This window comes from Fukomys damarensis, unplaced genomic scaffold (assembly GCF_012274545.1).
Source record: "Fukomys damarensis isolate Sample0158 unplaced genomic scaffold, DMR_v1.0_HiC HiC_scaffold_39, whole genome shotgun sequence".
Classification (NCBI taxonomy): domain Eukaryota; kingdom Metazoa; phylum Chordata; class Mammalia; order Rodentia; family Bathyergidae; genus Fukomys; species Fukomys damarensis.
The window spans coordinates 15,426,565-15,443,837 of NW_022900951.1; the positions used below are offsets into that span (position 1 = coordinate 15,426,565).

Below are 17,273 nucleotides of genomic sequence, written 5' to 3' on the forward strand. Positions count from 1 at the left end.
TGAAAGGGATAAAGATAGGAAACAAAGAAGTTAAACTGTCATTATTTGCAGATGACATGATATGCTATATATAAGACCCCAAGAACTCCACCAAAAGTCTTCTACACTTAATAACTAAATTCAGTAAAGTAGCTGAATACAAGGTCAACACAGAAAAATCAATAGGTTTTTTATACATGAAAAACAGACTCACTGAAAGAGGAACTGAAGAAACAACTCCTTTCACAATAGCATCCAAACAAATGAAATTATCTAGGAATCAATCTAATGAAGGAAGTAAAAGACCTATACATTGAGAATTACAACACTGAAAAAAGAGACTGAAGAAGGTTATCAGAAAATGGAAAGATATCCCTTGCTCCTGGGTAGGAAGAACCAATATAGTAAAAGTGGCCATACTTCCAAAACTGGTATATAGATTAATGCAATCTTAATTTAAATCCCAACAGCATACTTCACAGACTTTGAGAAAACAATCTAAAACTGCATTTGGAACAAAACGAGACCTAGAATAGCAAAAGCAAATCTAGGCAACAAAGACAAGGTAGGGAGTATCACAATCTCCAACTTGAAGCTATACTACAAAGCTACTGCAATAAAAACAGGATGGTACTGGCAAAGAAACAAACCCAAGGATCAATGGAAACCATTAGAAATGCAGAAATAATTCCAGACACACTCAGCCACACCTCATCTTTGACAAAGGAGTCTCACTGGAGGAAACACCCCACTAGAGGAAAGCCTCTTTAATAAATGTTGCTGGAAAAATTTGTTTTTAACTTGCCAAAGATTAAAATTAGACCTATTATCTCTCTCCATGCACTAAACTAACATCAAAATGAATTAAAGATCTAAATATTAAAAGAGAAACACTTAGAAGATGTGGTTTTTCTGTAAAATGGAATATTACTCAGCCATAAAGAATGAGAAATTAGATTGATTCATAGGAAAACGGATACATATTAAGGATATACTCCTAAGTGAAATAAATAAGTCACACATGTGTAAATACCAAATAGTTTCTCTGGTGTGAATAAACTCTAATAGTACATAAGATCCTAATGAGATAAATGACATAGTGAAATGGGAAGAAAAGGGCTAAAGGTGTAGGGAAAGTGGGAAGGGTAGGGGAAAGGTAATAAGGGGAAAAATATGAGAAAATGAAAAAATGGAAATAAAGTGTTTGTAAATGGGGAGGAGAGGAGGGGGTAAAGGGAGGGCAGGGACAAGGGGAAAAATTGAGAACCAAGACCTGTCATGTAAAGGTACAAGATCTCAATGATGAATGTAACTGTACTGTATACCTAAAATGTACCAATAAACTCAATAAAAGAAAAAAAAAATAAAACAGAAATACTTATCCAGCCAGAAGTTAGGTAGAACTTTTTAAGACATTGGTGTAGAAAAAGAGTTCATGAACAAAACCTCAGTTGCACATGAACTAGCACAAAAAAACCAGTAAGTGGGCTCTGTTATACTTCTGTACAGCACAAGAAACCACCAACAGTGGGAAAAGACAACCCACAATGTGGGAAAAATTTTCCCCAGCTGTTACTCAGATAAAGGTCTACTATCCAGAATATGTAAAGAACTAAAAAAAAAAAAAACAGTCCCCCCAAACTTGTAAACCCAATTCAAAAATGGGTATCTGAAATGAATAGACATTTCTCAGACAAACAAGTGGAAACAGCAAATAAACATGTGAAAAAAATGTTCAACATCACTGGTCGTTCGAGAGATGCAAATGAAAACAATGCTGAGATTCCACCTCACTCCAGAAAGAATGGCTGCTATCATGACATCAACCAATAACAAGCGGCGGCAGGGCTGTGGGGGAAAAAAAGAACCTCTCTCCACTGTTGGTGGGAGTGTAGACTGGTGTAACCACTGTGGAAATCAGTATGGAGATACCTCAAAGAACTAGGATTAGAGGTCCCATTTGACCCAGTTATTCCCCTGCTGGGTACCTTCCCAAAAGAATTAAAACTCATACCACAGCGATATATGCACACCCATGTTCATAGTGGCACAGTCTGTAATAGCTAAAACTTGGAAACAGTCCAATTGCCCATCAACTGGAGACTGGATAAAGAAAATGCGTTTTTAAAAAATAAAATGGAGTAGAGTCAGCCATAAATAAGAAATTAGAGACATTTATAGCTAAACAGTTGCACATTGAGGCCATACTCAAGTGAAATAAACACAACACACATGTGTAAATACTGAATAGTTTTTCTGGTGTGAGAAACTGAAAGTGTAAATAAGGATCAAAATGCATAATAATGTGAAAGAGAAGAAAGAAGGGAATGAAATAAATATGAGCAAAGGAAACAATGGAAAAAGTCTTTGTAAATAGGGAGGAGTGGAGGGTTTGAAGGGAGGGCAGAGGAATAAGGAAAAAATAAGAACCAAGATGTATTATGTAAAGGTACAGATTCCCAATAATGAATTTCAGCATATTGTATAACTAGAATATACCAATAAGATTAATGAATGAAAAAAACTTACAGCTGGACTGGAGGTGTTAGGGGCTCTTAAAATCCTGTGCCCAGAAAAATAACTATAACTGTTGAAAATTCTAGTTTAAAAAACAGTTAAAATCCCTTTAAATTGTCTTAAGTGTATATGGCAAATGGAAAAACAATGTATTCAATAAAATTTACTAAATCTTGCTAAGAATAATGAGATTCTATAACATTTGAGGTATAATCTGTTCCTCTCCCAGGCCTAACACCTAGTGATAGATGTTCAAGTGGCTGTGGCAAAGATGATAAGGCTCCCTCATTCCCAGTCCATGGTGACGATTCTCCTAGTGCAGACCATACCACCAACATTCCCCATCTCCACAGCCTGGTGTAAAATCTCTAGCCCAGGAAAGTGTCAAGAGAACTAGGACTCCTGTTTTCTACCTAGCCACACCCCCTCCCATTTAGACAAAGAAGGTCTCCTTTGTTAACAAGGCTAACAACTTTGGGCTGTTGCCCAACTCTTGCCCCATCTCATTCATAGGGTAAAGACTCTATATCAAGAACATTCATAAGAGGACTCACAGAACAGAGTGTCACCCCAAGAGAAGCCACTGTCTCTACTTCCAGCCCTCAGAGCAGTGGTGCAGAGCTCTGCCTGTGGAAGTCAGGCTGTAAGAAGAAACGGGTCTGCAGCTCTGAGTATGCCAACTGATTTTATGTGGAAAATAGTGCAGGGAAGTTCAAACCTGTGGGCATTGAAAACCCATGGAGATTTTAGTGGCAGGCAGTTAGAGGTAGCTTTGTGACAACAATGAATAAAAGGTAGATCATCTCTAAGTTTTACAGAGAGAGGTAGAGAAAAAATCAGGTTGAAGGAGCCTTCCAGAGGTCAGAAGAAATCTCAAGGACTAGATTTAAGGACTATTCTTGCAAAGAGGGCCAAGTATAATTGTATCAGATTGTAGAAAAACTTATGTCACAGGGCATCATCAAAAGTGGTAGATCAGGGCCAGGGATTTACCTCAGTGGCACCACACTTGCCTCACAAGTACAAGGTCCTGAGTTCAATCCCTGGTAACCCCCCAAAAAAGGTAGATCAGTCAGCTAACAAGAGAGACTAATAACTGATAGTTTACCAAGACAGGAAAAGCAGTCAAAAATTTAACAAGGTGATCAGGGAAAGAGACCATCAAAGAGAGTCCAACTGTAACCACCATCATCCCTGGATAGGGATGATAAGAGTAACTGCATACAGCCAATGCCCATTAAGGAATAACATCAGAGACTATACACTGCAGAGATACACAGTTCACTGAACTAGTAAACCACATCATAAAACAAACAAAACATGCCCCAAAGACAAAAGGTAAGGAGAGAGGGAGACCAATATCCAGAGCAGAAACAATACAGTACCGAAAATGTCATGTTTTCAGCAAAAAATACAAAGCATACAAAAAAAAAATACAACAGACAGATCGATATACAGGAAAAACAGTAGGCAACTGTAACTGTTTCTGAAAGGACCCAGGTATTGAACTTAGCAGACAAAGACTTAAAACCAGCTATTACAAAAATATTCTAGCTGAGCATGGTGGTGCACCTGGGAGGCTGAGGTAGGAGGATCACAAGTTTGAGCCTAGCTGTAGGCAACTTAGTGACTTAGTGAGAGAGACCCTGTCTCAAAAAATGTCTAGGAATGTAGCTCAGTGTGAAGGACTTGGGTTCAACCCCTAGTATCACACATACACAAAAAAAAGTTCAAAGAAAGAACTAAAGGAAACCATGTTTAAAGAATTAAAGAAAGGCATGACAGTGTCTCAGAGAATATCAATAAAAGGAAATTAGAAAAATGAAAATTCTTTAAATGACAAATACAAATATAAAAACTTCTCTCAGGGAGCTCAACAGAAGATTTTTGAGTGACAGAGGAGCTGCAATCTTGAAAACAGATGAATATAAATTATGCAATCTAAAGAACAGTAAAAATAAAAATAAAGACTTTAAGAAATGTGGGACATTAAATGCACTCATATATGTGACATATAATAGGAGTCCCAGAAAGAGAAAAGAGTAGAAAAATGCTCAAAGAAAAAATTGCTGAAAACTTCCCAAATTTGACTCCCAAAAAATTAACTCTATATATCCAAAAAGCTAAATGACTCTAAAGTAAGGTAAAGACAAAGAGGTCTATACTCAGACATATCACTGCCAATATTCTGAAAGACCGAGATAAAAAGATAAAGACAGAGATAAAATGTCATGTCCAAGGGAACAATAAGATTAACATCTCACTTTTCATCAAAAATAATGAAGGCCATGGAATGAAATATTCAAAGCATTGGAAAAATATCAACCAATAATCATATACCCACCAAAACTTCTTTCTAAAACAAAGAATAAAAAAAAGTCATTTATAGATAAACAAAACTGAGATAATGTTATACTAGCAGACCCATCTTACAAAAATACTAAAATAAGTTCTTCAGGCTGAAAGTGACATGAAAAGGTAATTTTAATCCATACAATAAAAACAAAGATCATCAATAAAGGTAGTTATCTAATTATAAAAGTATGATTGCAAATTACCTTTCTCTTCTCCTGATTTAAAAAGTAAATACAGAAAGTGATGTATATAATATTTTGGGGTTTATAACCTATAGAAATGTAATCTATTTGATAATAAGAGCAAAAATAAACTGTACAGGTAGGAGCAAAGATTTACTGGAATAAGGAAATGGCACCAAATGGTAACCCAAGTCCATAGGAACAAATGAAAAGAACCAGAAATGACCAACATAACACACACATAATCCCCCCTACCAGTTCTTTTGTTCTTAGTTTCTTTACAGACTGTAAGTATAACAAAAGTATTTATATAAACATTACAACCAAATAATCCAGAACCTGTGAAATGGTAAGTGAATTAAAGGCAAAACAATCTAATCTGTTTGTATAGAATTGTTGTATCTTAAAATTGTTTCCAAAACAAACATTTCTGCTGAAATCTTGTCTATATTATTCTTTTAGTAAAGCTACCCTTCTGAAGTAAATCATACAAGTATAAACTACTTCTCAAACCCTCAATAACAAGGTGTGAAAAATTGGATTTTTGACAAATACATGATCTGTCTTGTGACAGGTTTTTCTTTAAGAGGGCAGAGCAATTGTAGCAGAGGCTGATGAAGTCTTCCCTGAAGTTAGAAAAGCTGATTCTTGGAGCAAATAGTTAGCTAGAGTTATAGAAAAATGATGAGAAAGAAAGGAAATGCATGAACTCTGAAACTAGCTGAGTGAGCTTAATCAATAGTACTGAAGAAGACAGCAGGAATCTGGAGTCTTGAAAAAGGTAAACACTTCCTTTGAGAAAATCTTCCAGAAGATAAGTTTACAAAATTTGACAGAAATTGGGACTAATGACTACATTGTAAAATGCAATTCATAAACTTGCAAAGGAAAGTACAGGCTTTTGAATTCAAGTACTTTTGTTCTTGCAAAGAATAGGCCCAAACATCTTCCAGTGATGGAACACATTCACATTTTTGTTGGTAGGAGACAAGAAATTAAGAAGAAAAGCAGTGATTAGTATAACATATGTTCAATAGTGAACTATTTTTAATTGTTACTTTAAAAATAGAAACCTCTCAAGAATCCAACTCATCTAAACAAATATAATAAAGGCAGTTTAGTTTACTGGCATTCTAGCCATATTCTAGTCAAATAACTCTTATTCTAAAAACTCTCCAAATATTTCCCAAATGATTCTAATATAGTAAGGTCAGACAGCAGCTAAAAGCCACTGATCCCTGGCACTGTTTAGGGTAGGAAACAAATAATCTGTCTATAAAGTTTTTAGTTCCCAATCTACAACTGGGATTTGTTTTGTTTTGATTTTTGGTACCAGGGACTGAACTCGGGACCCTGCACTTGCGAGGCAGGCAGCAGAACCACTGAGCCAAATCCCCAGCCCTACAATTGGGATTTTTCTGGGAATACTAGTATCTACAAATATCACTACCATGAACAGGCAGTTCTATATCATCACTAGGTTAAACAGATGTTTTTCATAAGGACTCATTACAAAAGTTTAATAATATAGTCTTAATTGCTGTAACTTTTAATAGCTTTCTGATACACGATCTAGTAAATATACATGCAACCTTTCTCCTACTGCTGTATTTTTATTTGTAATTTTCCTTAATTATCGCCAAAATGAACATCTTTGCATATGGCATCTTTGTATGGCAGTTTTTTCCTAAACAGTTTCCCAGGAGCGAAGTGAGTAAAGTTTAAGGTTCCTGTGGCCAAGTTATCAAAAAGGATGAAGCAATTTATACACCCATCAGTAGAGCCTAAAGGTACGCCAATTTAATTACCCTCTCAGTAGACCTGTGAGGTGTTTTTATTTATATATAAATTTAGGTGAATAAGAAACACCTTATTAGTAATGAAATATAAACTCTGTCTCATCTCAAGCACTTGTAGAAGAATGTACAGCTTGATGGCTAGCAGAATGTTGTACTGTGGAGCTTCTATCTGGTTATACAAATGGGCCACAAATCCTTAGTAAAACCCAAACTAAAAAAACTCAGAAGAATGTTCCCAAGCAAATTTAGTGAGCTAAGGAATAAACACGGGCAACACATTTTTGAAAAGTTATTTAATGTGATCATATGAGCATAAAGTCAATTTTTAAGGAAGAAAATCCAAGTTGATACACCCTTAAAAATGATGACATTGTTTAAACTTAATAAATATGTCTCTAGCCAATTACTAGAAAAATTTAAAAATCAGCACAATACGTATCCAGGAAAATGCAGGTTTTTAAGATCAGTGCAAAAAAGCACTCCATATTGTTACTTTTACATATTTATCTGGTCATAGGAGATATGAATATACAAAATCTTTAAAACAATTTCAACAGGATATTGAGGCTATTGTGCCAGTACAAAGTAAATAAAGATATCCCTGCTGGAAACCTGCCATGTAATGCCAACTGAGCTACTGTAGTTGACCTACTTTGTTCAAACAACTAAATGGTTATCACAAAGTCACAAAGTTATTTCAGCACTGGCACAGATCTCAGAAGTGAGCTCACTGATTGTCTCATTTTACAGAGGCAGAAACTGAGAGCCAGGAACATTAAGCTACAGACTCACAGATGCCTAGAGAGCCAGACAAATCTCAGACCCTTCTTTTTTCCCATGATTTTTGTCACTGTCACTTCAGCTTTATTCAGAAATATCCTTAAGTAGATAAATCTATACAAATAGATGGGAGAGCAGTGAATTTTATGGTATGTGAATTATGTCTCAAAGATAGATGACAGTCCTGAATTCCAAATACTTATTTAGTTGGCAGGCAGAGTATAAGATTGCATCATATGGTTCTGATCTTATCTCTGTGATATTCAAGATGTATACAGAAACAAATATGCTTTGGCCTCCAGATTACTCCAATTTAAGAAAAAAAAACAGGAACAAGATTACAAGCATGTAGGGGAAAAAGACAAAAGTCTTTAATAGGGAATTTGAGATGAGGTAGGAATGACAGAGAACAGACATACAAATCAAATAAAAAATGGCAGAAATTTTTACATGTTCTGTGTGTAAAATGAATTTTCCTCTCTCCATCTACTATGGAATGTAACCTTCTTGCTTGAAAGAAATTGATAATGAAAGTGGTAGAAATTTTTATTCTGAACTTCAAAAACCCTAAGGACATGAAAAGTAAAGGAAATTTAACTGTTTACCAATGTGTCCCTAATCACTCTGCATCATGTTTAATAAATCCATAGCAAACCTTATGAGTGTTTAAGAAAGGCAAGAGGGAAAGATCAAGAGAAATTCTGTGATCTTTGAACTCAAGACCTCACCATGCTCATTACAAGGTGGAAGACTTCCAGTATTGAAGACAATACTGAATATTGAAGCCAGTATCTGTTTCTCAAACAATTTCCAACTTAATGAGATTAGAAAGATAACCATTTTAATAGGAACAATGAGTTTCACTTAAATCTCACTGACTTTCCAGGAAAAAAAAAATCACCTAGTCCAGAGGTCAAGAACCAGAGTAGTTTTTAATAACGGCTTTAATAAGTTTTTTTTTTTTTAATAATGTGATCCTAGCTTGAAATTTTAACTCTGCTTTTTAAAAAACAACTGTAAATGGATTTAGAACATGACAAATGAAAATAAGGTATGATGTCTTTTTACCAATTCTTTACAAGACTTGGGTGGAACGGTTCATTTTCTCCTAGTAATTCTCCTGGAGGACAGGGAAGGTACATGTCTCCATGTGTCCTCTCTAGCAAGGTTATGTACAGCTTTCAGGTAATGACATCTCAATAGAAAAAAATTCTGTATCAATTAGCATTCGAGAAGTATTTATTAGTCTTGGGGCATATATGACTTTTGTCTTCCTCAAATAAAACAATTACAATGTGGAGGACACAGGTGTACTACCCAGGCCTCCTTTCAAGGAAGAATGTGTTTCCCCAGCTGCCAGGAGTTCATTAGTTATCACTCCCTACTGTCAGTTCTCTTTGGTACTGCCTCAGTTGCAGAAAGCCACTCACCCAAGATTACACTCCTTCCAGTGATGGATGGATGGAGGCATATAAAATCCTGGCTGGGCCGGGGATTTAGCTCAGTGTTTGATCCCCAGTAGAAAAAAAAAAAAAAAAAAAAATCCTGGCCATCACATCTCAACTCAGGACAACTCAGAAAGGCCATTCTAGTTCTGCACCTCCCCATCAGTACAGCTAAAGCTGTCAACGAGCCTGCATGGCAGCTCTGCTTTTCCTTCTGCCCAGTCTTTCAGCCCTTCCCCTTGTACAATGTCAACCCCAAAGGCACTCCTAAATAAACTTCCTAGAATCTAAACTCAGATTCAGACAACTTTCAGGGCAAACCAACCCATGAAATATGCCATAAGTTTGAAGGTCTGGTTATTCTTCAAAAAAAAAAATTAAAACAAAAGAATTTACAAACTATCTATGGGCCATGTACACTAATGATAAGTCACCAAGAAGTTCTAAATTTTAATAGATAAAATAGCCTCAGAGCTGGCTGCATTTTCATTAAGGTACAACTTTGTTCTGTCACCATATAAATGTGTTTTCTGAATTGATAAAATGCCAAAATTAAGTTATCTTTGTTATCTCTACACCAGGAGAAAATAGCACAAGAATTAAAGTGGATCAAAATAATACAGGAGGGGACCAAGAGATTAAGGGAGGGAGAAGAGCTGATGAACAAATAACCAAGATGTATTATGTACATGTTCAACTCCCCACAAGGAATGTGATCATTATGTACTGCAAACATACACTAATAAAAAACAAAAATTGAACAAAAAAATATAGGTGCTATGTCATATCTAGATGTCCCCCCAAAAGCCTCTTGCAGTCATAGGTGGGTTTTGGGAGATGGATGGATCTACAATGTGTGATACTGGGATTAAGGATGTGATGCTAGGATTGATTCACGTTGCAATGCCAGGATAAAGGATGCCCCATTCTGGGTGTGAGTGCTCCCACCCCCAGGGCAGTTAGTCTGGATTGAATATAACAGGGACAGAAAGAGGGGCGCTAATGGCCACTTGCTGCTTGCTACTTCACTCCTGGCTGCCTTCTGCTTGCCCTCCTTTGCCATGGACTATTCCTCTACAACGCCCCTCTGCCATGCCACCCTGCCTACAAACAGTGAGTCAAATAAACCTTTCCTTCTTTGAGTGTTGGGTATTTTGTTTCAGCAACAAGAAAACTAAAACAATAGGAAAACTCTGACCAAAAATCGAATTTTTTAAAATCAAATATAGAATTATGAACTAAAATGTGATAAATGGTAAAACGATCTTTACAAGACAGTTTTTTGTTTTTGTTTTTGTTTTTTTTGTACCGGAGATCGAACTCAGGAGGTCCTTGTGCTTGCAAGGCAGGTGGCATGCAAGACAGATTTTAAAAACTTAACCCTGAAAATAAAATTAAGAAAACAGTTTCATTTACAAGATCACCTAAAAGAATAAAATACCTAACAGTAAGTTTAAATTCAAGGAAGTGAAAGACTTGTATACTAGAAACTACAAAATATTATTGATAGAAATTAAGGGAGGCCTAAATAGCCCATGTTTGTGGACTGGAAGGCTTAATATGGTTAAGATGTAAATAAGCAATCTACAGATACAATGCAAACTCTGTCAACAGTCTCTTTTGCAGAAATGGGAAAGCCAATCCTCAAACTCACATGGAGCTAATTAAACATATTACTTAAAATTTCAATTTTTTCTCACAAAAAAATTCATATGGAGCTAGAATTGGTTAAAACAATGTTGAAAAATAACAAAGTCGAATAACTCAGACAACCTAATTCCAAAAACTATTACAGCACTATAATAATCAAAACACAGCACTTACATAAGGATAGACATATAGATCAATGAATTACAACTGAAAGTCCAGAAATAAACCTTTTCATCTATGCTCAATTAATTTCAACAAGAGTCCCAAGGTAATTTAATGGAGGAAAATAAAGTCTTCCCAGAAAAAAAGGTGCTAGGACAACTGGATATTCACATGAAAAAAGAATGAACTTAACAACCTACCTCACACCATATATAAAAATTAACTCAGCATGGATCAGATACCTACATATAAGAGCTAAAACTATAAAACATTTTTTAAAAACATAGTAGTAATATTTCCTGACATTGAGTTGGGCTGAGTTCTTAGAAACTACCTTAGAAATATTACCTTAAAAGAAATAACTTACAAAGCCACTGATAAGGGCGTTGCTTCCAGAATAAAGAACTCTTACAATTCCATAATTAGTAAACAACCCAATTAAAACTGGGGGAAAGATTTTATTAGACATTTCACCAAAGACTATAAATGGTTAATAACAAAAAAATGCTGAGTATCACTAGGAAGAAGCAAATTAAATCCACAATGAGATATCACTTCACTCAGTAGAATGACTATTGTGCCTTGTATCTAGATGTTCCCCCAAAGCCTCATATGGTCATAGGTGGGGCTTTTCAGAGGTGGCTGAATCTAGGGTATGTGATGATGGGATTAATGGTGTGATGCTATAATTGATTCATGTTGCGATGCTAGGATTAAGGATCTCCCACCCTAAGGGCAGGCAGCCTGGATAAGGTAGAATATAAGGGACAGAAAGAAGACTGCTGTTGTCACTTGCTGCTTGCTACTTCACTGCTGGCTGCCTTCTGCCTCCCCTGCTTTGCAATGAACTGCTCTCCTCTGTGATGCTCCTCTGCCATGCCACCTTGGCTTGGAACCAGCCGATTATGGACTGAAACCTCTACAAACTGTGAGCCACAAAAGACTTCTTCCTTTAACTTTGGGTGCCAGGTATTTGCCTCAACAATGAGAAAAGTAACTAAGACAGCTATAATAAAAATACCAAGCACCGGTGAGAATGTGAAGTAATTGGACCCTCCAATGTTTGTGGAAATATAAAATAGTACAGCCACTTTGGAATCATTTTGACAGTTTCTTAAGAAATTAAACATATACTTAACATATGATCCAGCAATTCTATTCCCAGACATCTAGTCAAGAAGAATGAAAACTCATCTATGTGAAAACTTGTGCTTAAATGTTCATACCAGTATTCTTCATAGTAGCCCCAAAGTGGAAACAACTCAAATGTCAATCACTGAAGAATGGATAAATAAAATGTGGAATATCTATACAGCAGTATGTCATTTAACAATTACAAGGATCAAACTACTGATACATCTTACATCATGGATGAACTTCAAAGCCATCCTGCTAAATGAAACGTCAGATGCAAAATACCACATACTGCATGACTCCATTCGTGTTGAAAGCTCTGAAAAGGCAAACCTATAAGATGTAAAAGATTAGTAGTTGCTTGCTGCTGGGGATAGGAACAGGGACTGTCTGCAAATGGGCATATTGGGGGATGCAGGAAATGCTCCAAAACTGGAGCATAATAATTGTGTGGAGCTTAAAATGGGTCAATTTTATGATGCATAAGCTCCTAAGCAAAGTGTTCTAAAAAACAAAACTTGAAACATGAGAAATGAGTGTCATGTGAAAAAAACGTGAGCACTAAAGGTGATGCCTTCATTCCAAAAACCAAAGGAGCCCAGAATGGCTACACACGGTCTATCCTCAAGCCCAGAGACTTTCTGTCCTTTATATCTCTGCCAAGAAAATGTTCCTAGAAATGAAGGCAAACATGCTCACCCCTCTGTTGAATGAATTCAATACATCAGGTACAATTCTAGAACCAGCAAACTGTTTCTCAAAGCATATTTCGAAGCATTTTGATTTTCATATATTCTCAAATCACTTCAAACTTCTGCCTACACGTTCAAGATGTTGTATTTAATCTGCACCTGATTTAGAGGACTTTAGAATTCACTAGTTATGACATTGTGCGTGTGTGTGTTTAATCTTTCAAAAATGGCCACAAACCCACAATTCCACCTGATCCTCTCTCAGAACCTTTGGAGTCTTAAAATTCAGGCTTCCTATTCCAATATTACCCCAAAGGCCCACTAAGCAAACTCTCCTCCTTACTCTAATTTACTTTGGTATTGTTTTAATGTTTAATCACCATTAGCTGCAAGCTGTCCATTCTGTCGATCCAAACTGTTCTCCTGTTTGCCCTACTTCCATCCCATTTGGAGTGGAAGCAATACCAGTCTCCTCACTTTAGAGAGTAACACTTGAGCATAACCATTAGTGGCACCTCCTAATGTCTATTTCCCTTTAGCCTTTCCTCTTTGGTGTTTTATTCTATTCCCCAAGTCAATTCAGGTCCTTTTTACAATTCTTCTGGATGCTCTAATATTTCACACTTTGCCAAGCAGGGTAACCAATACTGGGCACTGAATTCTAATGTGATGTTAACTAACGGAAACATCAGTTGCCAAATCCTGTAGAATAAATTCACTGCTAACAAACAAAACACTTACAAAAAATGGTGCCAAGGTATGCTTAGAATTACTATGAATGATATAGGAATTACTGAGTGTTTAGGAGGAAAATGTATAATAGAAGACATATGGAATTATAACAGAATTCATTAAACTACTTAGCATTAATTTTAACACTAAGGATATATGTTTCTAATTGCAGATGCACCCAATAGTCAGGAGTGGAAAAAGGAAAACAAATTTTTTTTTTTTGCTTCTTGCCTTAATGTATCTCTTGCTATTTCAAGGAACAACTGTTTTATACACAACCCTTGCATTATATCCAAGTTACAACCTCTCATTTGTACTATAAATATGGAACCACAAATGTTGAATGCTGGAAGGTATTCACAAACAAAAAAACAGGGTTCAATATTTCTCATTTTACTGATGTGACCCAGACAGGGTGGATCAACTGCCTAATGTGACTAAGACACAAAAATGCAACTACAAGTGTATTTCCCAGGCCTCAGGCCTAAGTTACTTCAATTGTTACCTATTTTTCCTTCTTTCTTTTTTTAAAAAATATTTTTGGTACCAGGGATCGAACTCAGGACCTTGTGCTTGCAAGGCAGGCAGCGGCACCACTGAGCTAAATCCCCAGCCCTGTTCCCCTATTTTTCCATGAAAAAAGTAATGTAAAAAAAATGAAGATATACAAAGAACAGGAAAGCATCCTCCATAAGTGAATGTTAGCACATCAATAGAATAAAATGAAGCCAAATGATGCTCCAATTCTTTTCCAAGAGGAATTTAAAAGAATCCTCATGCTTATTTTTCAAACTATTTTGTAAATCCATGCTCCAGTGGTAACTGCAAGAATTACACTATTTACTTTGTTTCTAGAAGTTCATCCTCTTGTAGGGGAAGAAGGCCAAGGCTTACATCTCAGGTCGGGTACTGGGAAAGTCTGGGCCTTGCAGCTGTAGGGTGGGACGTTCTGTGAAGGGGTAAAGTTACACAAAGCTCCTGCTCCTCTGGAGAGCGTTCTCTGGGGAGAGTTTCACTTCTGGCCCCTTCTACCTCTATCCCTATAGGAATTTCAACAGGGACAGGAAAAGGCCCTTTTAGAAGGGCAAGTGGGAAGGAAGCTGAGGCCTAAAAGATAGGAAGCAAGGACTTGTTCTAGTCTAGGTGGCAGTTTCTCAAACCACAATGCCATAGGTCATTGGTAGCAAACCTATGGCATGCATGTTGTTTATCGATGAAGACAGATGTTAACATATGAGTTGTTTTTCCTAAAATAAAACCTCAGTATTCAGGTTTATTGCCACTTTGCAATAAATAAGTGGGTTTGCGGTTGCAGTTTGGACACTCATCTCTAAAGGGTTCACCATCACTGCCACAAACCTTGGAGGAAGGAGGAGTTTGGAGTGCAAAGGTACAGGATAATTTTGGCACAATTTTGGGGGACATGATTCATTTAAATATTTTGAGGTGATAATTTCACTGTATTATCAAAACCAATATGGTGATTAAAATTATGCAGTTTTTAAGCCAAATAAATATATTTCAGTACATAAGTAATAAAATGAGGAATTCCATCCCATTTCTTTTCAGCTTGTAGAAAGGAACTTTAGGCTTGTACAAGAGGTACCAGTTCATGTTCCTCCATTACCAGGAAAACTTTGGTGGCTAAGTATGGAAAGTATTAGCTTTATCAAAGACTCTTGGTGGTCCATGGGAATATAAACCCAGCTCCGGAGAGCGCTAAATGGTTCCAAGCTCAATGCCCCAGTGAATGATGAAGAAAATAATTTTCCTTCCTTTGCCTTCTGCCCCACTCTCTCAAAGGCCAACGGGGGTCTGTGTGAGCTAGTAGGTGGAGGAATTGGGAGGGAGTTTCTAGCTGTCATTCTCAAAAAGCACAACCAAAAGGCAGAATTAGAAATCACCTTGCTTGCTGCCTGTGTGATTTTCAGACAAGCATTTCACTAATTTACATTTATGAGGTTAAAAACTTGAAAATGTAATACTTACTGTGTTTTTTTGAGTTACCATATCCTGAAAAGAAAATGAAAAGATGATTATAGATTTTTAAACAGTTAATTTCCAAAAGCATTAGCCAACACTCCCTTCCAATAAATTAGCACCCACCTTTGAGCAAGAAGTGATCCTTGGAACCCTCCTCACCAAAAAGCTTCAAATAGATGAACTTCCAAGAATTGTAAAATTCATATTCCAAGGCAAACTGATCATGACTGATTAGCTTTGAACAATTGGGGGGGGGCATTTTTGCTTATAAGGATTTTGCCATTGCAGTGGCAATGCCTTTGGCCCAAAAGATAATTTGAGATTCAACTTCAGGGCACTGAGTGCTCTGCATCTCAACTTCCAAGAGAAAAATGTCAGCGACAAGAACATGCCTGGGAAGCACTGTGTTATCCAGGAATTTAGAAGCATTCTTGATTTGATCAGTGCAAAGGCTATAGGTCACAGAGTCACCTTCTTACAGGAGATGTTGCCAAAGTATTGCTGTCACCCCATTAGAACTTTCTAGGCATGTTCAATTCAACGACAACAATTTTGTTGTAGCTGCTGTTGTTGTTTGAGACAGAGTCTTGCTCTGTAGTTTAGGCTGGGCTTGAACTCATTATGTAGCCTGAGCCAGCTCCAAACTCCAGACAATCTTCCTGCCTCAGCCTCCCAAGTGCTGGGATTACAGGCATTTGCCACTACGCTTGGCTTCAATGAAAACAATTTTGTCGTTAACTTAGCATAATGGTTTTGCAGCCTTTCACTATGCTATCTATATACTGAAAAATCAACATTTCTGCAAAAAAGAACAATTAAATAGCTGCCCTGTAAAATGTGTTTGATATATTGAGGGATGTTTATTTCCTCATAACAAATTCAGACTGATTAATCTGGTGTTAGATATAAATGACTACTCATTTCCATTTTAGGAAATATTTGTCTATATCATTCAAAATAAAATTTACATAGATATAGGAATTTTCAGTGGCTTTGCTAAGCCACAGAGAGAAAATAAATGTGTTATACTGGGAGAAAAATTCTAATTTCATGTTTCTCATAAAAAATAATCTATAGTTTCATATTTTCTAAATTCTAAGTATTTCAAAGCATAACTTCCTCAATGAATATCATGTCAATATCTAAACTATTTTATAATTTATAAAATATATTTTATAATTTAAAGTAGACTAAAAAGTTCCTTTTTCATTGTCATATGAATTACTTATTAAAATACACGGTAGATATCTATGTAAACTCTACTGAGGTGTAACACACAGATCACACATCTGAAGCAGGTGGTATTTTCCTCAGGAAATAATCTCAACAGAATCCAGAGAAATCTGGTTAATATTAAATCTTAAGAAACACAAACAAGAGGGTCCAACACTGACATAAAATTGTACTACTATATAACTGACAATTTTTACTAGTGAGGGTGTTGAACATTTAGAAATGCCTGTGAAATTTAACTCTGTAAACCACTGGTCCTTATCCCCAGCTGTACATTTGGGAGCTTAGCTTGGGCCCAACCCCCAGAGATCAGGACATAACTGATCTGGGTGTGCCCTAGCTCTCTAGGCGATTCTAAAGTGCAGTCAAGGTTGAAAAGCACTGCTGTAAACAAACTGACTATTCCTAAAATAGTTTCACGTAGACCAGGATTTCCTAAGATAGTCAACAATATTAATATTAGCTGAATTTTTGAATAACTCATGTTAAATATTTACGTTTTACAAATATAAGCATTTTAAAGTGCTATATTATAGGGCTGGGGATTTAGCTCAGCGGTTCCGCCGCCTGCCTTGCGAGCACAAGGACCTGAAGTTCGAGCCTGGTACCAAAAAAAAAAAAAAAAAAAAA

At 36.4% G+C, this 17,273-nt stretch overlaps 1 protein-coding gene across 1 annotated transcript in view; it reads right to left on the reverse strand.

Moving 5' to 3' along the window:
- Positions 1 to 17,273, reverse strand: part of Map3k15 (mitogen-activated protein kinase kinase kinase 15) — a gene marked incomplete at its 5' end in the record, with an annotated part of 113,598 nt that overhangs the window by 86,289 nt on the left and 10,036 nt on the right. The window contains one exon of the mRNA XM_010643687.1: positions 15,417 to 15,440. Coding sequence (XP_010641989.1) covers positions 15,417 to 15,440 — 24 coding nt within the window. The remainder of the gene's footprint in view (positions 1 to 15,416; positions 15,441 to 17,273) is intronic.